The following is a 25,020-nucleotide window of genomic DNA, read 5'->3' on the forward strand; positions in this document are numbered from 1 at the left end:
CAGTGTCAACTTTCATTTTTGTAGGATCCATAAGATCGATGTTTCCATGAGCCGGGTCACGTCCTTGTGCAAGTACAAGGACAACAATGGCTTTGTCTTGATACGCTGGTCTAGTGATGCGTGGCAAAGGTAATACAAAGGCAACCTCTCCTTTCAATCTTAAAATCCTAAGAATTTTTTTTTTTTTTATTCAATCCCTCCATTTTCTTTTCTTTCTCTCTATTTTATTATTTATTTATTTTTATCTTTGATTTCTTTATTCAACCCACCTACTCCTCCTTGTTCTTTGCCTTCACAGGAGCCAAACCCTCCTTCACCCTTGCAATATCACCATCCTCCACTCTGCAAATCATCCCCAACATAGGCCTCCTCTCTATCTGACCTCTTTTTTTATTCAACCTTTCCTATTCTTTTTGTCGGGCTGAATCATTGCTCTAAAGAACTAAAAAACTCTGTTGTGATCAAACAAAACCCTCACAACTGCAATCCTTGTACAATCGGACTACATTTTGTCATTGGAATGCATTCTCTGAGAAAAAGCTAGCATGTTTTTGACATTTGTTGGTGGTAATTAACCCTCCATAAATATCTTGTGGTACAACAAATATATTGTAAAGTTAAAGAGAAAAAAAAATATTCTAACTAAATTTTGCTTGATAGACAGAATCCTCTCAACTTCATGACAATTGGATGTAAAATAATACCACACATATCACCATCCCCCTTTTGTAAAACCCGCCACTGCAATATCCCCAGTCCCCTTTTGCTAATTCCCCACCACACACTCCCACCCCTTTCAACGAATCCCCCACCCCAAACCCCGTCCCATTCTGTTAAACTTTATTAAGGATAAACCACCTTAGGATCATGTGTTTACTTATATAACTATCTGCCACTTGAGTATGAATTGTCTGCACTTGTGTATATAACTGTCTACCACTTGGGTATGTAACTATCTGCCAATTGTGCTGAGTTAATTAGTTAAGAATCTCTTGTCATGTAAAAATAAGGAATACCAATCTTGATAATTAATGAGAAAAGTCATTCTTTCATGGTATCAGAGACGGTTCCTCTCCCACGAACTTCTAACCATTTTCTTGATTCAGATCTAATCTCTCCTACAAGCTTCTACCTGGTCTTCCATAGTGTCCTCTCCTTCAAGCTCGATCTCTAATGCTCCTTCTTCCATGTTTATTACTTTGAATGTATCACCTCAATTAACACTCAAGTTGAACTCTACCTACTATATCCTATGGCGAACTCTGTTTGTTCCCCTTCTCAGAGGTTATAATCTGCAAGGGTATATAGATGGATCTTTTTCTCGACCATCTGCTATTGATCCTGCAGCTTCAACCTCTGCAACTTCAATCTCTGCCCTTTGGGATTGCCAAGACCAACTTATACTAAGTTGGATTATTTCCTCCTTATCTGAGGCGGCAATTCCTCATGTTGTAGGTGTCTCCACTGCTCAGGAAGCTAGGAGTATCTTGGCTTAGGTTTTCGCTCCTTCTTCCCATACTAGAGTACTTGATCTCAAGGATCGTCTATCCCGAATTTAGAAGAACTCCGACGCTGTGAAAACTATTTGCTCTATATTCGTTCCATTGCGAAAATTCTTGCTGCTATTGATTGTCCTATTTCTGGTGGGGATCTTCTGGTTGCTACTCTATGTGCCTTGGAATCTGATTACTGTGACTTTTCTATGATGATTCATCTTCAGGCTTTATTTAATAAACTTACTAGCTTGCTCATCAACCATAAGAGTTACTTACGCTCTATTTCTCCTGATGGCTCTACTTTGACAGTCACGGCTAAGTTGCTTCTATTGGAAATTCTTATCATTCTCGTGGACATCATAATCATGGTTCAGGATGATTTCACAGGTGTCGTGGTTATCATCTTGGTTACCAAAATCAGAATCAGCAATTTGGTCATTCAAACTCTCATCAACGTCTTGCTTATGGTAATTCTTTTGCATATGGTTCTTCCCAATCTGCGATATAGTTCTGGATTTGGTAATAATGGATATGGGTCTCATCCTTCTGATCATTTCTCTTGCAACGAAGGTTCTTCCTCTCCTTCGTTTCTCAATCAATCAAGATCATGTTGTCAGATCTATAATAGTTTGGGTCACCTTGCTTCGCATTGTCCTCAATGTTTTAATCGTACTTTTGTTGGTATGCTTTCTTACTCATCTTCTTTTTCATCCTCATGGCTTCTTGACTCTAGTTCTAACAGTTACATAACTACAAACATTAACAACTTAGCTATTAGCTCAGCTTATACTGGTTCTAACCAAATCATCTTCGACATCGGGTGCACCTTCTTTACCACTAGTTTCCTCTGAGTGTACTGATCCTATCGTCGAACTAGTAGTCCCCAGTTCCCTCTGTTAGGTCTCATCCTATGTCCACAAGGTTTCGAACTGGTGTACCTCAACAGCCTCCATCTCGCCTCAATCTCACTGCCATAAGGCATCCTCTTACTACGAATACTGAACCTACATGCTATTCATAGGATCTTAAGGTGCCTCAATGGCCTGCTGCTATGCAAGAGGAATTTAATGCATTAATTAAAAAAATACTTGGCACCTTGTTCCTCCCTGTTCCATGTAAAATGTTATTGGTTGCAAATGGGTCTTCCAACTCAAACGCCGATCTAACGGTTCTATTGAGCACTACAAGGCGCGGTTGGTTGCTAAAGGCTTTCATCAGCACCCTGGTCTTGACTAAAATGATACCTTTAGTCTGGTCACTAAGCCTGATACCATTTGTGTGATTTTATCGCTTGTCGTGTACAAAATGTGTTTCGTCATGGCATGCTTCAAGAAATTGTGTAGATGACCCAGCCTGCTGGTTTTATTAATCCTTCATGCCTTGATTGTCTCCTATTTGCACAAGTCATTGTATGGACTTAAGCAGACCCAAAGGGCCTGGTATAATCACTTAAGTACCATTTTATTTTCTCAAGGTTTTCGCTCTTCGAAAATGGATACCTCTCTATTTGTCTATCAGCAGGGGCACACTATTCTCTATTTTCTTATATACGTTGATAACCTTATTGTCACTGGAAAATCTACTGATGCAACTGCAATACTCATTACTACCTTATCTGGTGATTTTTCCATTAAAGACCTTGGACAACTTTACTATTTCCTAGGTATTGATGTGTCACACATCTGAGGGATTGTTCCTTAGCTAACGCAAGTATACCTCTGATTTGCTGCACAATACTAACGTGGCTGGTGCCAAACCAATGAATACTCCAATGGCTACAGGGGTCCTATATTTACTATCTTTGGTACTGCTTTAGATGATAGCATAGAATATCGTCGCGTGGTTGGTGTCCTCCAATACTTAAGGTCACACGGCCGGACATTTGCTTTGTTGTTCATCGGGTTACCCAATACATGCTTCGTCCCACTAACATTCATTGGTCAGCAGTTAAATGCATCTTGCGTTACATAAAACTTCCGATTTGATATGGCATTTTCTTTTGTACAAAATCTGATATCTCTCTTACTGCCTACTCTGATGTGGATTGGACGGGTTACCCTGACGATCTCAAATCAACAACTGGGTTTGGTGTATTCCTTGACTCTCATTTGATCTCATGGTCCTCTAAGAAGCAACATACAATCTCCTGTTCATCGACGGAGGCTGAGTATTGGGCTATCACTGCCGTTGCTACTGAGCTGATCTAGGTTCATTTTTTACTAAAGGAACTAGGTGTCTCTCTTCCTAATGCATCGTCGATTTGGTGTGCAAATGTCGTGAGACATATCTCTCGGTGAACCCAATCTTCCATTCGTGCACAAAACATATCGAGATTGATTTTCATTTTATTCAGGATATGGTTGCTTCTCATCAATTATGTGTTCGTTTCATTCCCTCCTTGAATTAGGTTACAAACGTGTTCACTAAAAGTCTCTCTCGATTACGGTTTCATACTCTTAATCCAAACTCACCGGTGGTTCATCCACGGTGTGTTTGAGGGGGCCTATTAAGGATAAACCACCTTAGGCAATTATCTTCACCAATGATCACATGTTTATTTATGTAATTATCTACCACTTGTGTATGTAACTGTTGCTAGTGCAGAGTTAGTTAGTTAGGAATCTCTTTTCTAGTATAAATATGTAATACCAGTTTTGATAATTAATGAGAAAAGCCATTCTTTCAATCCCCACTCCATACTCCAATCCCATCTGGGAATCCCCCACCCCTTCCCCTTCTGTGAAACCCCTACCCCATACCCGCCTCTGTGATATCACAACCCTCTGCCCATGTTTGATTCAATGAAAGTTGAAAGGAAGAAGGAAGAGAGGGATTGAATAAAAAAAGGGAGGAATTGAATAAGATTTTTTATAAAAATGGATAATTTCCTAAGTCTACTAAACAAGAAAATTCATTACAAAACAAGTAGGGTTAACTTACCCTACTTGTTTTAACCCTACTTGTTTTGTAATTAATTTTCTTATCTAGTAGATCTAGTAAATTGTAAACCCCAAGTAAAGTAGGTCCATAGGTTTAGTAAATTGATTTGTTATTTTTTAATTATGTATAATAAATCAATAGTCAGGGAGTTACTCATAATTTTAAAAAAAATCTGTTTAGACATTATTAATATATAACTGTGAGATCGTCTGGGAATCTATACGCTATCAATCTCCTCTTTTCTATTTGTCTTCTCTCTTTGTCACTGTCGGTAATTTAATTCTATTATAAAATGAACTCGTGTTTGTATGGTGATCATATGAAATGGATTCAAATGAATCACTTATCTTAGTATATAACTCAATCTTGTTATCAATTTAAAGATAATATCAGGTTGAGTGTGGTTAGTTGCAATGTTGTGTCACAAGGATTTTCCTCTCACATTTGATGATCTACAAGTTAATGTCAATAGTTTGGCATGGTTTCTTGCTAACAGGATATTATATGTCAACATTTGATAGTTTTATTCACATATTAAATGCTAATATTGCTTATATAGTTACATTATTTGGAAGTTTGTATATGGACCAGGTATTTTGGAAATTCAATTTTTTTATTTTATTTTAATTTTCCAATTATAATCTACCGTAACTACAATACTTCACTTGGTGTTCTTGTTATATGAATTTCTTTGCCATTCCTTACATCTCCCTCAAATATGTTAATTTTAGAAGTTTTTTGGTTAATTTCATCTCATCTTACTAAGTTTCTATTTTCTCTATTAATGTTCTTAATTGAACATGGACTACATCATATAGAACTGTAGTTTCTTCCATTCTTGATTTTTCTATGAAAATTTTACCAATTCTCTTGCTCTTTATAAATTTTCATACAATTTTTCTTTTGTTGTTCATTAACAGGTTCAATGATATTGAGACTTTAATATTGATCTAAGTCTTTCTGGAACAAATAAGGTGGAAGTGGTTGGTATTTAAATGCTAGAGTTTCTACAACATTTTTCCAAATGGGGTTGCATCTATTTGAATTGTGATAAAGATGATTGATTTGCATTGGACCTACCTGAACTAAGTCACCAAATTACAAATAGAAAAAAAAATCAAAGATGGATGCCTTCGAAGGTTCAAAGGGATATATGAATATTTGGATACTCTTTTCGCAATCTTCTACGATCAATATCATCATGCATATGTTTTCAGCTTCTTCACACTTAATTATGTTATTGTTTTTATCCATTTCCTGGGCTTACAAGAGACGCAAGATGTATACCCTTGAAAATTCAAAATCAGTGTTGAAGAATACATATTTTTTATACTATTGGCCTGCCCTTATATCTTGCATAGGTCTATTTTTCTGTGATATTGTCATATGCATTTTAAACTATCTCTCTGGATACAGACATGGTTGGTCTGATCTAAAGTATGTTGCCCAATTGGATTTTTCATTCAGAACACTCACATGGTTTGTGATCTCTGTTTACTTGCACATCGAGTTTTCTCATTCAAGTGACCATAAGTTTCCCATTCAGCTAAGGATTTGGTGGCTCTTCTACTTCATAATGTCTTACTCCTATCTTATTATACATTTTGGTTTGTATTACAAGCATTTGTCCTTACCATTCCTACTATGGGTCTCCAATGTTGTATCCATTATTTCCGGTCTGTTCTTTTGTTATGCTGGGTTGTTCGCAAAGGGGAGACTAGATGAAGATCTTCATCTTTTGGATTCTCTTTTAAAAATGAGTTCAAGTCAAAAAAATGATGATGGCGAACAAGGACCAAGTGTCAATGGAGAGAGTGTAACTCCTTATGCAAATGCCAATCTTTTTAGTATTTTTACTTTCTCTTGGATATGCCCTTTACTTGCACTCGGGTATGAAAAAACACTGGACCTTGAAGATGTTCCTCAACTTGCCAGTTATGATAGTGCCAATGTGACCTTTGCTTGTTTTAGAAATAAACTTGAATCTAATTATAATGGCAGTGGTGATGGTGGTCAAGTATGCAAACTCAAGCTAATGAAGGCATTGATTCTCTTAACATGGAAGGAAATTCTAACGACAGCTCTATTCTCAATTGTACGCATATTGGCTTCTTATGTTGGACCATACCTTATTGAGTCATTTGTTAAGTATCTCAATAGCTCTCACCAACTAAAGTATAAGGGTTATGTTCTAGTGTTTATTTTCTTTCTTTCAAAGCTCATAAGACACCTCTCAGAGAGGCACTTGTTCTTTCAATTGCGAAAGATGGCAAATAGGGTTCGTGTTGCCTTATTCACAATAATCTACAAAAAGGGTCTCAGACTTTCAAGCCAATCAAAGCAGGGCCACACCAGTGGGGAGCATATTAATTTGTTGAGTGTTGATGCTGAGAGGATTGAGGTTTTCAGTTGGTACTTACATGATATATGGAGGGTGCCTGTTCAGATTGTTCTAGCATTGTTAATCTTATATAATAGCCTTGGGCTCGCTTCACTTATAGCTTTTGCTGCCACAATGATTTTGATGTTAGCAAATATTCCACTGGGAATACTACAAGAAAAAGTTCAGGGGGAATTGATGGATTCAAACGATCGAAGGATGAAGATGACATCTGAAGCTCTAAGGAATATGAGAATTCTCAAGCTCCAGGGTTGGGAGATGAAATTCTTAGATAAGATACTAGAACTCAGAAACTTTGAAACAGGATGGTTAAAAAAGTTACTTTATACATCAGCCATGGCTTCCTTTGTCTACTTGTGTGCTCCTTTGTTTGTATCAATGGTAACTTTTGGATTTTGTGTGCTTATGGGAATTCCACTAGAGTCCGGGAAGATTTTATCTGCAATTTCAATATTTGAGATATTGCAAGGACCCATTTATAGTTTGCCAGACACAATATCCATGGTAATTCAAATTAAAGTTTCCCTCGATAGGATAGCCTCATTCCTTTGTCTCGATGATCTTCATCCAGATATTGTACAAAAACTTCCAAGAGATAGTACAGAGGTAATGGTTGAGATAGTCAAGGGGAATTTCTCTTGGGACCTTCACTCCCCTAATCTCACATTAAAAGATCTTAATTTTCGAGTGTACCATGGTATGAGAGTCGCTGTTTGTGGTTCAGTTGGGTCAGGCAAGTCAAGCCTACTTTCATGCATATTGGGAGAATTGCCGAAGGTATCTGGACACATTAAGTTGAATGGAACAAAGCCTATGTTGCACAATCACCTTGGATACAAAGTGGCAAGATAGTAGACAATATATTGTTTGGTAAGGAGATGAACAAGGAAAGATACGAGATGATCCTTGAAGCATGTTCATTAAAGAAGGACCTAGAATTGTGTGCCTTTGGGGACCAAACTATCGCTGGAGAGAGGGGGATCAACTTGAGTGGTGGGCAGAAACAAAGAATACAGATTGCACGTGCTTTATACCATGATGCTGATATTTATTTACTTGATAATCCTTTTAGTGCAGTGGATGCTCACACAGGAACTCATCTATTTAAGGTAACTATTCTTTGAGTTCTAGTTCCAAAGCTTTACTTGATGAAATTTGCTTGAAACTATACATTTCATTGCTTACATTGCACTTTTGTTCACCAGAAATTGTGATTGATCTAAAAATTGATCTAAGAATAAGGAAATAATGTGTATATATATATATATACGCATGATATTGAGCGATGTGCAAGTTCTTACATAAAACTAATGGTTTTATGTTAATTCTCATTATGAAAAGTAATTTATATCAGTATGTATATAGATGTGGCTCTTTTGAGTAACCAAAAATTCTTTTTAAGTGCCTAAATGTGAACATTTGTGATAGGAATGTTTGCTGGGACTTTTGCGCTCAAAAACAGTAATTTATGTTACTCACCAAGTAGAGTTTTTTTCTTCTGCTGATCTTATCCTGGTGAGAATATGACATCTTGCTTTCCAAACTCAGTCTCTCAACTTGGTTTAAGAGTGTTATTTACTTTCTCTTGTTTGGCAGGTTATGAGAGATGGAAGGATTACTCAAGCAGGAAAATATGAAGAAATTCTTAATTCAGGGATTGACTTTATGGAGTTAGTGGGTGCACATAAGAAAGCTTTGGAAGAACTTAATTCTATTAAACATGAAGCTTCTTTGGATAATTTAATTAATGGTAAGGAAGACAATAATATATTGTATGATGAAAAATCTACTCAAGATGAGGAGGAAAGTGAACCCAAAAACTACAAACGAGAAAATTTGGTTGTGCCAGAAGGACAGCTTGTCCAAGAAGAAAAGAGGGAAAAGGGTAGAGTTAGTCTTTTAGTATACTGGAAGTATCTTACCATTGCATATAAAGGGGCATTTGTACCCTTGATATTATTGGCACAAGTTATTTTTCAGCTTCTCCTAATAGTTAGTGGCTATTGGATGGTGTTGTCTACTCCAATTTCAGAGGATGGAAAACCTCATGTTAGAGAATCCACTCTCATCTTTGTTTATATTGCTTTGACCCTTGGAAGTTGTCTTTGTGTATTTATAAGGTCCATGCTCATTGTAACTGCTGGATACAAAACAGCCACTCTGCTCTTCAATAAAATGCATTTGTGTATTTTCCGTGCTCCCATGTCATTTTTTTATTCTACTCCCAGTGGAAGGATTCTAAATCGGGTTAGTAAATATGCTTAATTATTCTTGGGATCCAAATGATCTTGTTTTATCACTACAAAAGCTAATATATCTTTTATTTTTAAAAATATTTCTGTGTACAGGCATCTATAGATCAAAGTGCTGTTGATACCACTATTCCACATAAAATTAAAGAACTTCTTATCTCAGTCATAGAATTCTTGGGAACTATTGCAGTAATGTCACAAGTTGCATGGAAAATGTCAATAGTTTTTATTTCGATGACTATAACATGCATCTGGTATCAGGTAATTCTATAGCACTTCCTTTTTTCTGGACTAAAGTTTCAAGTCTATCTCAATTATATTTTCCCCATGGTTAACACACCATAGACAAGTTGGTTCAAGCTTTGTTTTATTAGTAAATAATAAATTATCTTTATTGGCACCAAAATTAATTTAGTGGTAGATAAATATATACTTGGGAATGAAAGTTGTAATTTAAACCTTAATATTCTTCTTAAATTTATAAAGAATATACGCAAGAAACCCATTTTTATATAATTTAAAGCACAGCTATGGTCTTTCGCTTACCAAAATTATTTAAGAAGAAAGGACCAAACAAGGCCAATGTTTTTTTTTGTTTTTGGTAAAACAAGGCCAATGTTATTAAAGTGACAAATGCATCTACGTTTTTTGTATGCCTAAAATATTTTAAATATGTATGGATAAAATATAATATGGCCTAGTATCTTTGTGGGTATCTCCAATCGATTAGAGCCATACTAAAAATGACATAATAGTTAATAGAAGTTAACAAATAATTTATCATTTTTCACTAGCTAAATAATATACCACTGAAAATAAATTAGTACATAATTTTAAAATGTTATATTTTTAAACAATTTAAATTCTATTGTAAAGATTTGTCTTAGTGGTACAACAATTTCAAGCCATGGGGAGGGTTGCTTTAGTCAAACCAACCATTGGATAGTTGTTCTATATTCAAATTAATCATGTTTCAAGTTTTGAATTAATCTCCATTGTATAACCCACCATATTTTGACTTATACCACTATACTTTCAACTGTTGAACTAAAGTAACCCAAAGTTGTGCAAGTTGAATTAGTAACCAATCAAAGTTCAAATTTGATAGATAGATAGGTGATAATTTGGAGAGCCCCAATAGAACTACCATGTGACAAATTTTGAGTAGTCAAGAGAAGCCTATCTAGGTGAACTACCTAGCAGGAACAACCATTGCCACAATATTAATTAGTTGATAATTTTAATGGGAAAATCTTCTTCTTCTTCTTTTCTTTTCCATTTCCCTTTTTATTTCATATTCATCTTTCTTTATTGAGTGAAGTGTGTGGGCTATGCTTTATGCTAAGCATGCAACAACATTGCACTTAGCTTAAGTGAAGTATCTAGACTGAACTACGCTGCATTTTGCACTAAATTACACATTCATGTGCTTTTGGTGATAGAGAATAAGGTCAAAGCCCATCATTATAGAATTAAATTTGGCTAAGAATTGGATATATACACATGGTTTTTAATTGAATTTGAAATTTGATAATAGAATTAAAAATTTGGGGTAAAGACAAAACAGATACCACGGAATTTTGGATACTATTACTTTCATGTTCAGCAAATTTTTAATCTAAAAATTTGGGGTAAAAATTCTAGATATAGTCAATATACAAGTAACATATATAGTTCAATCAACATCTAATAAAACTAGAAAATAGGAACCCTTAAAAAAAGAGTAGTTGAAGTAAATAAAATATAATTAAATATTTTCCTACAGTTTCATGTATGAAGACGGTGTCATTGTCAACCATCTAAATGTAAGTCTTTCAGATTAAAAAATCTTTCATAAAAAAAATTCGACACCATTTTCTAACTTACTACATATTCATTACTCGTTATTTTACATTTTCCTAATTTTCTTTTTATCAATCTTGTCTTGTAGCAATACTACATATCTTCTGCGCGAGAACTATCACGACTGAGTGGAGTATGTCAAGCTCCAATTATACAATATTTTGCTGAATCTATTTCAGGTTCAACTACAATCAGGTGCTTTGATCAAGAAGAGAGGTTTATTGACACAAACTTCAAGTTGGTGGATGGGTATATTCGGCCCAAGTTTCATTTCTCTAGGGCAATAGAGTGGTTATGCTTCCGCATGGATATATTGGCATCCATCACTTATGCCGTCTTTTTGGTTTTCTTGATCTTAGTGCCGAAGGGAGTAATCACTCCTGGTAAAATGTTGAACTTGAGATCTTTTAAAATCATCCTTTAAGGCAACCATGAATGATTGCAAACATGAAAGCATGTTTTTGACTTTATTTTGTTTTCTTTTCTCTCTTGAAGGTGTTGTTGGCTTAGCAGTCACATACGGGCTTGGTTTCAGTATATATGGGGTCGTATGGGATCTTTGTGGTCTTGGAAACAAAATCATATCCATTGAGAGAATATTACAGTATGCTTGCATCCCTAGTGAACCCCCTTTGTTGGTAGAAGAAAATAGGCCAGGTCATGAATGGCCATCACAAGGAAAAATTGATATTGTAGATCTACAGGTGATCCCCAGTCTCTATTCATCGAGTCTTTATCTCCTTACTTATTTTCTCATTTTTTTTAGTTCTTTTTGCTCTTATGGAATCTGCTAAGCTTCATGATTTGATTATTTAATATTAATGTAGGTTCGGTATACCCCACATTTGCCTCTTGTCTTGCAAGATTTCACATGTACTTTTCCTGAAGTAATGAAGATTGGCATTGTTGGGCGAACTGGAAGTGGCAAATCAACTCTCCTACAAGTTCTCTTTCGTATGCTTGAACCTACAAACGGCCAAATTTTGATAGATGGTATCAACATCTCCAAGATTGGTCTGCATGACTTGCGGACAAGATTGAGCATCATCCCGCAAGACCCGACAATGTTTGAGGGGACTCTAAGAAGTAATCTTGACCCACTTGAGGAGTACACTGATGAACAGATTTGGGAGGTGGGTTTTTTATTTTTATTTTTGGATGAATAATCTTTAACCAGTGAGAAATATAGGATGGATATATATTTTTCTTGCTTATGATCCTCAAAAAACAAACGCATTGCAATTAACTAGTTGGGACATGTATATCTATGAACTCTTTTTTTATGGTCGTATTCTTTTTAATTTTTGTTCCATTTTCAAATCCTTTCTGCAGAGATATTGAAATTATTTCAATGGATGCATTTGATCATCTTTGAACCAAGTTTGTCCTAAGAGATTCTCTTAGTTGGGACTTAAGAAGTGCACTATATTTACTGCCCTATTTTCCATTTCCACTTGACACTCCCTTGCTTGTTCATTTCATCTTTGTTTAACTCATATTTAATGATCAACTTTCTGTCATATAGAATACTCAGGCAATGTGGCAAGTTGACATTGACATTTTTTTTTTGTCTCAGGCTTTAGATAAATGTCAGCTTGGTGATGAAGTAAGAAAGAAGGAAGGGAAACTTAATTCTATTGGTTTGTTTCTTCTCAGATTTCACTCTATACCAAAGTTGGTTAACATCAATTTATCCATGCATAAGTGCACCATCATTTCAAAATTCTTATTTTATGATATATATAAATGCAAAAGTTTTCATGCATGGTCGACATTAAATATTGTCAGATGGGCATAAATACCTATCCAACATGACCATAAAACCCCCAGCCCCCCATTGGACGGGTCAATACACCGAATCTAATGTGCACGAATCCCTTCCCCATGTCTAAATTCTAGTGCACAACGTAACATCCTAGTCTCCCAACTCCTTTTCCTACAAAAAGTACCTTAACAATTACCCATTTTCATGTGGTGGTTGTCACAATGACTGAGAATGGAGAGAATTGGAGCATTGGTCAAAGACAATTAGTCTGTTTAGGACGAGTGCTACTCAAGAAGAGCAAAGTAATAGTACTCAATGAAGCTACTGCATCAGTTGATACTGCTACTGACTATCTAATCCAACAAACGCTTAGGCAACACTTCTTAGGGTCTACTGTCATCACAATCGCACATAGGATAACGTCAATTCTTAATATCAATATGGTCCTCGTCCTCGACAATGGTTAGTAGCTATAATTATTACACCACAATCAAATGGGTTCAGTTGAGTTCGGTAAATATGTCTTATCATCCTTAGGCACTTTCCTAATCAATTGACATTTTCTTGTCTGAAGCAGGCCGTGTACTGGAATATGATTCCCCAAAAAAATTGCTAGCGATCAAGTCCTCATCATTTGCAAGGCTTGTTAAGGAGTATATTCAAAGATGTAATTCATAGTTTTTGAAAGACAGTAAGTGAATTTTTAATGTTCATATATATAAGCAGGATGCATTAGACTAAGGTGCATTTTTGTTGTTAGAAGACAGTAAAATAGGTATCGAGGCTGCTTATAATCATTTTAGTTGGCATTGTCATTCAGTTGGAAGTATTGAGGGTAGAAAACAAGATTAGAACTGAAGTTTTAGTAGTTCGCAGGTACCTTTAATATTTATCATGTAAGTATATCCAAGTTCCCCTACTCTCATGTCAAGTTTTAGCCAAAATGGCAAAATAAAGCTTTGAAATGCCATATCACTCTTCCTTGTGGAAAAACGTGGTGTTGGTCTAGTGGTACCCTCTAAAGTCGGTCAGTTAAAAAACCTTTACCTTAAAGCTTCTAATTAAAAAAAAAATTTGTATGTTACTACATTAGACATCTTAATTAATCTACTGCCAATACTACCTTGAATAAAAATGTTGTTATCTTTCTATGCTTAAATCATTCTTACCAATTATTGCTATGGTCAAATTTCTCCTCTCAAAGTTTTCCTTCCATGGTCATACTTTTAGACCCAAAAGGTGATAATTTGAATTGTTTCTATAACCAATCATATGGGAGGTTATTCTGCCCACAAAAAATCTATGGCTGAGGTTCTTCACCAAAAATATATCTTCTTAATTAAATATCGTTTAAGACTTTTTGTTTGATGTATTATTATTTTAGAAATATCTAAAAATTGTAAATTGGGAATATCATAGGAATAACTGACTGATAAAAACTGATTGATAACAATTGAAAAGGGAAAGATTTGGGGCCCTTCTATTGAACCCCCTTTACTTGAGTAACATTTTTGTGTATTTGTTTTCTTTTTGGCGGGAAATACTTGTTGAGTTTACAGCATTTTGGATTATGTACATCATACCTTATTATACTTGTGAGACGCAATCACCTGTTCTATTTTTGCTTCTGAGATCTACATTCACCTGCACATACGTCCAGATGATCCATTCTCTATTATTTTAAGGATTGCAATTGTAAAAGTGAATCTAATAATTTAACCATGGGAAAAATAACTCCTTTCGAGAGTGTGGCCTACACCAACACTCCCATGAGTCTATCTCTTTCCTTCCCATATGAAAAGACACTTCTGCCCCCTTATTTTAAGGAGAGAGATAGATACATGGCAATGTTGGCATATGCAGTACGTCACACTCCCAGATAGAAAACTACTTCCCTTTAACCATTATCTATATTTTTATTATCAATCTTTTTGGACAATAAATGCACTTTTATGGGTTCATAGGTTCTCCGGTAGTTGCGGTAAAATGTGAAATTTTATTATGGGTGGAGTTGAACACAGAGTTGTGATGCCTTGGGAAAGGGTATGGCCATTACCGGACCTTACCCTATTGGTATAGTGAGGCCTACAATATGAGAAAAGGGGCATACAGCCATACAGAACAAGTGAGAAGAAATTTTCTATGGTTCGCTTACTTGAACCCACCAAATATCTACCATGTGGAGAGCTCCTATATTGAAATTGATTGTATGGATGAGAAGATCCCAATTTGGATTAACCATTTGTAGAAAACCAAATTTCAGGTTCCGTTTCTATTGTATGGCCTACCATAATATGGTTTCTAAACTTGCATTTTCAATGGTTGCCCAAATCTGTCAAACTAGACCAAAAAATTGAAGTTCTAACTGAGCTGCCGACCAATAATTTCTTCAATCACCCAAATAAATTTTTTTTTTTTTGGGGAGGGGGGGTGAAATTGGGAGCTTATATATATATATATTCTTTAAAGGGAGGAACTTGGGAGGGGGAAGGTAACAGTCAAGAGACTTAAACTCGAGACTTCCTAGTGAGAATAGGCATAAAGCGCACCACAGTCCACCAACTGCGCTAGGCAGCTGTTGTTCAACCAAATAAATATGGGGGGATTTCCTAGATCTACTAGATTAAAAAAAGATTTACAAAATCAATAGCAATAAATTATGTTTTACATTCATAAGTTACTTGATTTAAAAAGATTTATCAAAACCCCACATGAGTAAAAAAAGTTAACTGAATAACCCAAAGTGCCCCAACATCCTTCTCTCTCCTTCTTCTTCTTCTCCCGACGGTACCAACCACTCCCTTGATCCCCCTCCCCTGCAATCCCACCCCACCCTTCTCCTTTCAATAGCAGCCCTCTAATTTCTAATCGGAATGGTCTGTAAATCAATCAATGGGATCGCCTAGACCTAATGGGTTGATTCAAACCTGGAATAGCATTTATAGATAGGAATGGAGAGGCTTCAACTGGGACTGGTTCAACACAATCACAAGACATGGCAGGTTGGAAAGATGCAACAATAGTGAGATTTGTAAAGACCAGGAATCATGGGTTTGAATCTTTTTTGGGAGGGGAATGATCTCCCACAGTTTCAGGTCCTTTGGGCTTAGGAACAAAGAGTCGTATCAACTCGTTCCAACCCATGGTAATGCAAATAGCAGAAAAGAGCATTATTGAACCAAAAAAAAAAAAAATAAAGAGTAGGAAGAACTAAGGCAGAAACATGGTGAAACAGAATATTAAAGAAGGGAATTGGACCTGGGAAAGAGACGAGAGGAGGAAAAGATGACAGATAAAATTCAGAGGAGAGAGAGGATAGGGAGAGAGCACACTCACAATAGGTAAGCCGCATATAAACCCATCCTTCAAATTCAAAGGAGAAGAGTGGGGCGGGATTGCAGGGGAGGGGGATCAAGGGAGTGGTTGTAGGAGAGAGTGGTTGATTCCGTCGGGAGAAGAAGAAGAAGGAGAGAAGGATGTTGGGGCATTTTGGGTTATTCATTTTAACTTTTTTTACTCGTGTGGGGGTTTGGTAAATCTTTTTAAATCAAGTAACTTATGAATGTAAAACATAATTTATTGTTACTGGTTTTGTAAATCTTTTTTTAATCTAGTAGATCTAGGAAATTCCCCCTAGTTCTAATTGCAATTCCAAAATATCTTTTCAATCGATACGTGAAATACTATGATTTTCAAGAAGAAGAAAGGCAAGTTGGTCATTTAACTTCATAAATTTCAGTTTAATAACTCATAAGGGTAAAATGGACATTTCCATTTAAACACTAACAGCAGACTAACACCGTCAAGTTTCAGGGGGTGTCAAGTAATTGTTTGAAAAGTTGGTGATTGTAAGTAAACCTCCCAAACTGATAAATTTTCTGATAAAAGGAAGTTTTACCATTTTTGCTCTCTCTAATTCTCTTCTTTTCACTTGGAGAAACCAAAAAATATCAGGGTAGCTACAGATATGGATGATTCAAACGAGGAATATATAGAGGGGGGAACAAGAAGCAATTTGGGTACTAAAACTGATCCTTCCTTAATTGAATGAGTTTTTATTAAAACTCAGAAGCATCTTCTCTTGCGCCCCTGCCACAACGATGAAGGTAATCTCTTTTTCTCTCCTTCAGAAAGTAAAATAAAAGAGAATAATTACTAAAGAAAGTAGAAACTGTGACAATGGGTGCCGGCAAGGTTTATATTGCGTGGTAGCAGAGGGGTGAGGGCGGATGAGGATGCAGGAAAAAGAAAAAAGAAAAATAAGAGGAGAGTGGGGTTTGCAGCCTGTGTGGATGGGGTTGTAGAGGGGTGGGGGCAGGTGGGTTTGCAGGAGGAAGAAGAAGAAGAAGGGGAAAAGTTGCTTTGATGTTGATCCTTTATTAGCAAGGGCATTTTGGTCACAGCAGGTTTTTTACTATCACCGTTAACGGACTGGGGTTAAGTGCAACAAAGTTTGAAAAGTAAAGGAAGTTCGAGTAATTGTCAGAATCGCAAGGGAGATTCACATATTTGTCAGAAAGATTAGGGAAGGTTTGAGTAATTTACTCAAATTTGTTTGATAAAATGAGTTACCGAAATAACAACGACTACTCCAAACTGATCCAAATATAGGATCAGGATCGTCTCTAGGGAGCAGGGAACACCCAGGGCATTGCCAGCCGTTGGGTTGTGCCGTACACATCCCTAGGCATGCGAAGAGATGTGTGCGGCACAGCTCAGCCGCTGGATGGCCCTTGGTAGAACCCTGGGCGCATGCCTCCCTGGAGACGAGCTCAATTCCCAAATATAGGGGAAGAGGGAGGGAAGTACGTGTCGGGCTCACATTCACGTACGAGAATGGTTAACAACCGTTCAGATGGAATCCACCCTGTGGCAATCACACAAACCACACGTCAATCCCAAAAGGTTAATTAGTTTTTGTATTTAAAATTTTGAGGGGCAGTTAGAAATTTGCTTTATAGGTTAGTCAAAGAAGAGAAATTTTTCACTTTTTCGTATGGAAAATTGGGAAATTACAGAATACATTTAGCTATTTAAGGGACTAACAAAAACATCCCCTTCTTTTTTATTTGTTGGTAATACAAAATATTCCATCTATATAAATTCAAACACCCTTCACTCCTTGCAGAAAACCCAACTCGCTCCTCTTTCTATTTCAGTTCCATAATGATGAATCCCATTCTGTTGCTTGGAATTCTAATATTAGCATACTTTAGTGTAAGAAAAATTATGCTTTTCTAATTTCCATTCATTTCAATTTGGTTATTTCTTGTCCCTGGCTATTTTATCTTTCTTATTTGGTCATTATCTTTTCCCTATGAAATCGCAGTGTTCTCAACAATCTGAAAATGCCTTCTTACAGTACTGGGAAGAGCATATTGGTCTTCCACACCCTCCACATTGGTTAGCTGCAAAGGCTTCTCCATTAAGCCCCCAACAGACAGCAGCGTTTATAAAACTTATGGAGGAAAATGAATTGGTTTCTCATCTTCCTTCATTCTGCAAACAGGCTAATGTTGCTTGTTCTAAACATGCATTGGCAAAGAAGACAACTGATAACACAACCCTACCACCAATAGCTCAGTGGAATATTGCCAAAGTGACATATAATTATCCAAACAAAACACCATTGTTGGTTGCCAGACAAGGGGGATTACCATATTTTCGGGAGTCAATGGTGAAAGAGGGAGGTTTCATACCTATCCCTGATCTAAGAGACCCATTGTCATATAAATCATTCTTGTCGCGATCTTTGGCATCAAAAATCCCATTTTCCTTTCCCCGGATTAAGGAATTGAAGAATCTTTTTGGTGTGGTGGATGAATCAATCATGGATGAGTATATTCAAGACACCCTCAAGGTATGTAAGAAGAATCCCATTCGAGGTGAGCAAAGCACCTGTGCAACTTCCGCCGAGGATCTCATTGATTTTGTTGTCGAGAAATTAGGGAACCGTGTACGTGCATGGAGTACTGAGAGCGTCGAAGGATCTTATGAGAATGTCTCAATTGGAGCTGTGAAACTCATCCATGGAAACCATTCCAAACCACCAACCTTGTGTCATAGTCAGCCATTTCCATTTCAAGTCTATTATTGCCATATTTTACCGAAAGTAAAAGTATATGCAATTGATATACATGCTGAGAAGAAAGTGAATAATGCAATCATGGCATGTCACTATGACACATCAACTTGGAATCCAAACCATCTTGCTTTTAAGCTTTTGGGTTTTGGCCCAGGCCTAATTGAAGTCTGTCATTGGATAAATGAGAATGGAGTCATCTGGACAACGACTCAAGGTTGAGCAACATTTGAAGATTTGATTATCTTCTAGTTATGTTGCTTGTGCTATATTACTGCTTAATTATGCTATTTAAAGGATAAATAATGACTTACTTCAAGTTTCAATATAATTTTTTTCAATTGTTCAGCCTAATGGATGAAAACCTGAAATCAAAAGATGCTTGTCCTGCATCCCTACCCTTCTTTCATCCCGTAGCAACCCTACTCTAACCTTCAAGATAAAAATGTCACAATCTAGTATTTGTTTTATTTATTTATTTATTTTTTGGATGAATAGACTTTATTAAAGGAAAGAAAGAATTCCAATATCTAGAGGAGCAAGAATAAGAAAGCCATAGGAAAACTAAAAAACAACAAGGGAGACAAAAGACTAAATAAGCCTTATTTGAAGACCTCATGAGGAAACAATATGCCTGTACATGTTCTTAGCACAATCCAGAGCTGAAGTCTGAAGATGGTTCACCTTGGTCTGAATATCAAAGGTAATTGAGCTCCAGATTTGCTTAAAGGAACAAGAGAAAGAAGAAAACTTCCTCAGATTTCTCTCCCAGCAAATGTGATAAATAGATGCACAAAACACCATCTTGATTGCGAAGTCAAAGATTGAGTCAGCCTTGAACTCCATAATCCATCGCTTCAAAGGAAGGTAGAGGACTATGGACAAAGACTGAGTCAAGGCTCTCCATGTAATAAAACTATGTCTAAGAATATGGTGCTTGAACCACACCACCGTTGATACAACCACCCTACGGGTTTGCTTGAAGACGGATCGGGAAAGTACTTCTCTTCTTATATATAAACCAAAAATTCTGGCAGATTGACCTCCAAGTAGTATTTTGATGATAACTTTTCAATGAAATATCAGAAGAAGATGATTCAAAAGGGGTTTTAAGAAAGACAGAAAGGGATACGTCTTTGGTGTTGTAGGTTTTTTCTGATTATGCTCGTAAAGTGGGTAAAATGGACAACGGACTGCTGATTTACAAGTCTGAATCTGGTTAAGGGTTTATTTGTTGCTAAGAATGATAGCAAACTATGGGTATAGGATTTAAGGATAAAAAGGTTAGGTTAAAGGCTAATAAAGGTTCTAGAATTGAGGTCAAGAGGATGGTCAAGCAAAGTAGAGTGGAGAGAAAATAGAAATACAAAATAACTTCAAGAGACCTATAGTCTTTATGGTGATCTTTGAAAGGGAAAATGTTCAACTCTTCAAGGTTGAAGGTGCTAGCTCTTCTAGGCTGCAAAAAGGGAAGACCCTATTCTTCTAGGTTCTTATAAGATGCTAGAGGCAACTTGGAATTTCATTAACAATCAAAAACTGGATGCTTATATAGAGAAGTTGCCATTTGTTTATAGGGGTCTCCTTGTGGCTTTAGTAATATCAACCACTACTAATCTCACTAACATAGGTTACCTCAATATTAGTTCTCACATGGACCAATTACAAAAAATTTTGAGAAATAAAGAAAATAAAAAAAAAGTAGGAGATGGTTAAAATCCTCAAGTTTCTTGGTACAATTACCCACACATTGATACTATCTACTAGATTAAAGGAGACAAGTCACAAGAAAAACTTTGTAGGAGTTTAAGAGAGTGCATGAGAGAATGAACCTTGGAGAAAGTGCTTCATGGAGGAGATCAAGAGGGAAGAGAAACCAAGGTTGCCTAGTCATCATACACTAAGGAAGCTCTAAAGGCATTGTAGAGTTTTTCTACTAAAAATGCTTTAATTGATCTTGGGATAGATTTTTAAGTTGGTTGGGACCTGCCATGTATGGGTTGGTTCTTGGTCTTGACTAAGCCTTGAGCCTTATGGACTTGATGGGTTTGGGCCTGCATCAACCTTCCACCATCGGATAGAGGTCCAAGAAAAGATTTGAAGAAGAAAGAACCCATTGAACCACATCCTCAGTACCAGGAGCAACTAATGGGAATGGTATACAACTGGTCCCAAACATAAGCAAGATGTGCTGAAACCGGAGGATGCAGGTTCCAAGAACCATTTGATATGATAGAAGACACAAGGGCCATCCTATTAGCTAGAGCCTACATCATAACTGATTCTTTCCCCAAATTGCAAGAGAAAAACACCGCTTGAGTGTCAATTATCAATCGAAAGCTTGGTGGAGGATCCATCCCCTATCTTTCTTTTGATAGCATCAATTGCCATTGATCTAATCTTAAGCACCTTTCTGCAAGACCTGTTTGCGTCTAAGGCACAAGAAATAGTCCATAGAGAATCTGTCTTGAGGTATTTAGAATACACCAAATTGATCCATAAACCCTAAATCTTCTAAGCAATCCTCCAAATAAGCTTTAAGAGACCCGCTTTGTTCATTTCTTTAACCCTTCTCAAACCAAGACCCTTCTTTCTTTGGAAGATACACTGAGGCCCAACTCTTGGTATGAAGGAATCTATTACTATCCCCCCCCCTTCCAAATAAAAGCACTCATAAGAGCCTCAATTTTCTTGCTAATAGAACCTGGGGTTCCAAAAACTCCTATCCAATAAATGTACGAAGCTTGCATGATAGATCTAATCAACCCCAACCTCCCTGCAAAGGATAGAAGCTTACTTTTCCTTAGTTGAAGCCGCTTTTTCAACCTATCCAAAATAGGGGTCAAATGATGCGCCGAGAGCCTGGAGGAGATGAGAGGAAGACCTAGATATGAGATGGGCAAACAACCAATCTCACACTCCACAATAGACTTAAGTTGCTCTTTCACATCAATAGGAACTTCTATAATGAAGATCAAGGATTTGAGAGGATTTATAGTCAAGCTAGACATCCTGGAGAAGACTAAGAGCATCCATAATAGCAGAGATACATAATAGAGACTCGAGAGAAAATGAATATATTTATCATCTGCATAAGATAAATGAGTCAACTTCACGACTTACACTTGAGAAGAGGATCCAACAATAATTGATCAACTTCTACTTGAGGCACGCAAAGAGGCCTTCCACAACTAAAGTGAATAGCAAAGGGGAGAGGGGGCCACCTTGCCTTATACCCTTCAATGGAGCAAAGAATCCACAGGGGTGCCATTCACTAACACAGACATTTGGACTGAGGAGAGACATAGATGAATCCAATGTACGAAGGACAGGGGGAAGTTCTGTTGAGGTTTTGGTGTCTTTATTTTTTATGATGGACTGCTATGTGGAGCCTCCAAACTATATGGGTATTTCAATAAATTTCCTATATAGGGTTTCACTATAAATCTGTAGCAAGAGTTCTTTCTCTGTATTGTAAATCTGAGAGAGGTGTGAGGAACGAGCAACTGTAGTCCTATTCTCCATTGACAGTGAAACAGATCTCATCTCACCGTGGACGTAGGCAACCTTGCCGAACCACGTAAATCTTTGTGCGCACTGTGTGATTGTGTTTGCGATTTCCATTCTTCTCTGCATCGTGTTAGGTTTTACAAAGGTCATCCTATCCATTATTCTAGCAATGAACTCCCATCTCACATGATTGAATGCCTTCATTATATCCAACTTTAATAAAGTAGACGGGGGCATTTGATCTTCCAAGACCACAAACTATCTCATTGCAAAGCAAAATATTCTTAGAAATACTTCTACCAGAAATAAAAGCAGATTGATTGTTTCTAACAAGATCTCCAACAATTGACTTCAATCTACTGGCCATCACCTTTGCAACGAATTTATAAAGAACATTATTAAGAGAAATGGGCCTAAAGTAATTGACCTTGGAAGCTCCTTCAAACTTGGGAATAAGAATAATGAAAGTCTGGTTGATATACTCAATAAAATTAGGGTAGAAAAAGAAGCTCTTGATGGCCTTAATGAGTTCATTCTCAATGGCATCCCAAGAAGCTTTGAAGAAGCCCATATTGAATCCATCTAGCTTTGGGGCCTTATGCACTTTGTGAGATTTTATCACAACCAATATTTCTTCATTAGAAGGTATGGTAGCAAAGAAACTTCTTTGCTCTTGAGAAACTCTACCAAAACAAAGATGAGGAGAATCTCATCTACAGGCTCCAGAGAAAGAGGAGAGAAAAGAATTTGGAAATGGGAGAGCACTTCAGATTTGATGGCGGCCGGGTCATACAAAACACTTCCCTTGATGAAAAAAAAAATGTTGTATTGGAATCTCCTTAAGTCAACAAATTCTCCCTAGATTTTTGCTTGAAGAACATTTCCTCTTGGTGCATCAAAAGGCTCTTCGACAATTCACTTCTCTTCCGAAGGAAGTAAAGAATTATCCCTCTCCAGCTGCAACCTCACTTGAACAGAATGAAGAATCTCTTTGTGCTCTTTGACTTTGAGAGATATATTACCAAAAGCAGATATGTTCCAGTTTTTCAACACCTGTTTAACTGATTTCAGTTGCATGGCAAGACCCTTAATAGGGTAGATAAGCACCCTATTCTCGTGTTCGATCAAGAATATTTAACACATGTCCAATGCAAATTGGTCACATTTATAGCTTCCAAACAATCTGAAAATTCACCCACTGCTACCTCATCCCCAAGATCCCCTCCACACTTCTCATTCTGGAAGAGAATAACAACATTAGTCTCCCCCCACCCCATCCCCCTAAACAACAAGGAACATCACCCACCCACTTGATAAGAAATTGAACAAAGAACACCCCATAACTCACTTCGGTCCACCATACTATTAGAAGCATACATTGCTATGAAGAAAAACCTCTCATTTGACTTGAGTAAAAAGAGTGATAAGTGAAAAAGCTGAGACCCCTCACGGATGTAAATTATAGCCACTATGGAAGGATCCCATAACACTCAAATTCTGCCATTATTGGATATACTATGACTCACCATTTTCACTCTTGTGCATAGACTTGGAAAGGCCAGCTCACATGTGATATCAATCTTCTCCAAGATACCAAATCCGATATGGAATCCTCTTGTATAGCAAAGTTAATATTTTATGTATCTCTTTCCTATTTCATCCCATCTAGGATTCTCTAGAATTGGGAAACTCTTGTACTCTATAAATATTCTCCTTTGGAGAATCACAATTCAATGAACAATATACTCACATTAACATGGTATCGAGAGCCATCTAGAACTCCAACGAATTTTATCCTCTTTTTTTTTCTATTTTCTGTCTTCTTCACGACTAGACGTGCTGTTCTTCATCTCTAATGGGTGACAATCTCCTATCTGCTACTTCTGATGGTGTCACACCCGCTGCTACCTTGCCCGTTGCTGGCCTCTCCTCCTCTTCTTCTCCTTCTTTGAACCAGGCTCACCAGTACATCTCTCTCAAGCTTACATCTAAGAATTTTCTCTTCTGGAAAACCCAATTTGAGCCCTTTCTTGATGGACAAAATTTATTTGGGTACTTGGATGGCACTTCTCCTTACCCTGATGAACCTGTTGCTGCTGCTACTTGGCGTTAACAAGAGTCGGTGATACGCAGTCTTCTCATTGCTTCCTTGTCTGAGGAAGTTTTTCCCTTAATTCTTGGGAAACACATGAGCTGTGAAATTTGGGAGACCCTCTCTACAGCCTTTTCCTCTCCCTCTGAGAGTCGCATCATGTCCCTCAACATGGCCTTGCAGGATCTTCACCAAAAATCCAATGAACCTGTCTCCTAGTTTTTACAGTGTGCAAAATAAATTGTTGCCGAATTGAACACTACTGGTCATCCTCTGCGCCCGACTGAGTTCAATCTCCACATCTATCATGGACTTCAGACTGAGTTTTGTGATATGGTCTCCTCTCTCTTGACTCGTACTAATCCTATCTTGCTAAGCCATGAGTTTCTTCATGGCACCTCCATGTCCAAGCTTCAGGTGACTGACTCTTCTGCCCCTGCCGGTTCTCCAAGTGCTAATACTGCTCAACGCTCCTCCCCTGGCATATCTTCTCCTCCAACCCGGGACGGTCGGGCGGTTGTGGTGGCACATACGATGCTTTTCTTGGACAAAACACAAGCCGTTTCTGGTGCTCGATCTGTCGTCGTACCAACCACTCTACTGATAGATGCTACTTCTGTTCTCAAACCGGTTACACTGC

General features: G+C 37.2%; 1 protein-coding gene, 1 long non-coding RNA gene and 1 pseudogene across 2 annotated transcripts; all 3 read left to right on the top strand.

Moving 5' to 3' along the window:
- Positions 1-1,187: 1,187 nt before the first annotated feature.
- Positions 1,188-13,374, top strand: LOC122650813 (annotated as a pseudogene).
- Positions 13,375-17,845: 4,471 nt separating this feature from the next.
- LOC122650090 lies at positions 17,846-18,163 on the top strand. The gene is made up of 2 exons (XR_006331375.1): positions 17,846-17,913; positions 18,026-18,163. It is a non-coding gene; the product is annotated as an uncharacterized LOC122650090 (long non-coding RNA).
- A 160-nt stretch (positions 18,164-18,323) lies between these two features.
- Positions 18,324-19,009, top strand: LOC122650089 (polygalacturonase-1 non-catalytic subunit beta-like). Its single transcript, XM_043843391.1, has one exon. It carries the CDS (start codon positions 18,371-18,373, stop codon positions 18,998-19,000), a length of 630 nt encoding a protein of 209 aa, XP_043699326.1. The 5' UTR covers positions 18,324-18,370; the 3' UTR covers positions 19,001-19,009.
- Positions 19,010-25,020: the final 6,011 nt, after the last annotated feature.

The sequence above is a fragment of the Telopea speciosissima genome, chromosome 2, assembly GCF_018873765.1.
Source record: "Telopea speciosissima isolate NSW1024214 ecotype Mountain lineage chromosome 2, Tspe_v1, whole genome shotgun sequence".
Taxonomy (NCBI): domain Eukaryota; kingdom Viridiplantae; phylum Streptophyta; class Magnoliopsida; order Proteales; family Proteaceae; genus Telopea; species Telopea speciosissima.

Excerpts from the sequence above, each read along its gene's own strand:
- LOC122650089 (XM_043843391.1), top strand. The coding sequence starts at position 18,371 with ATGGTGAAAGAGGGAGGTTTCATACCTATCCCTGATCTAAGAGACCCA.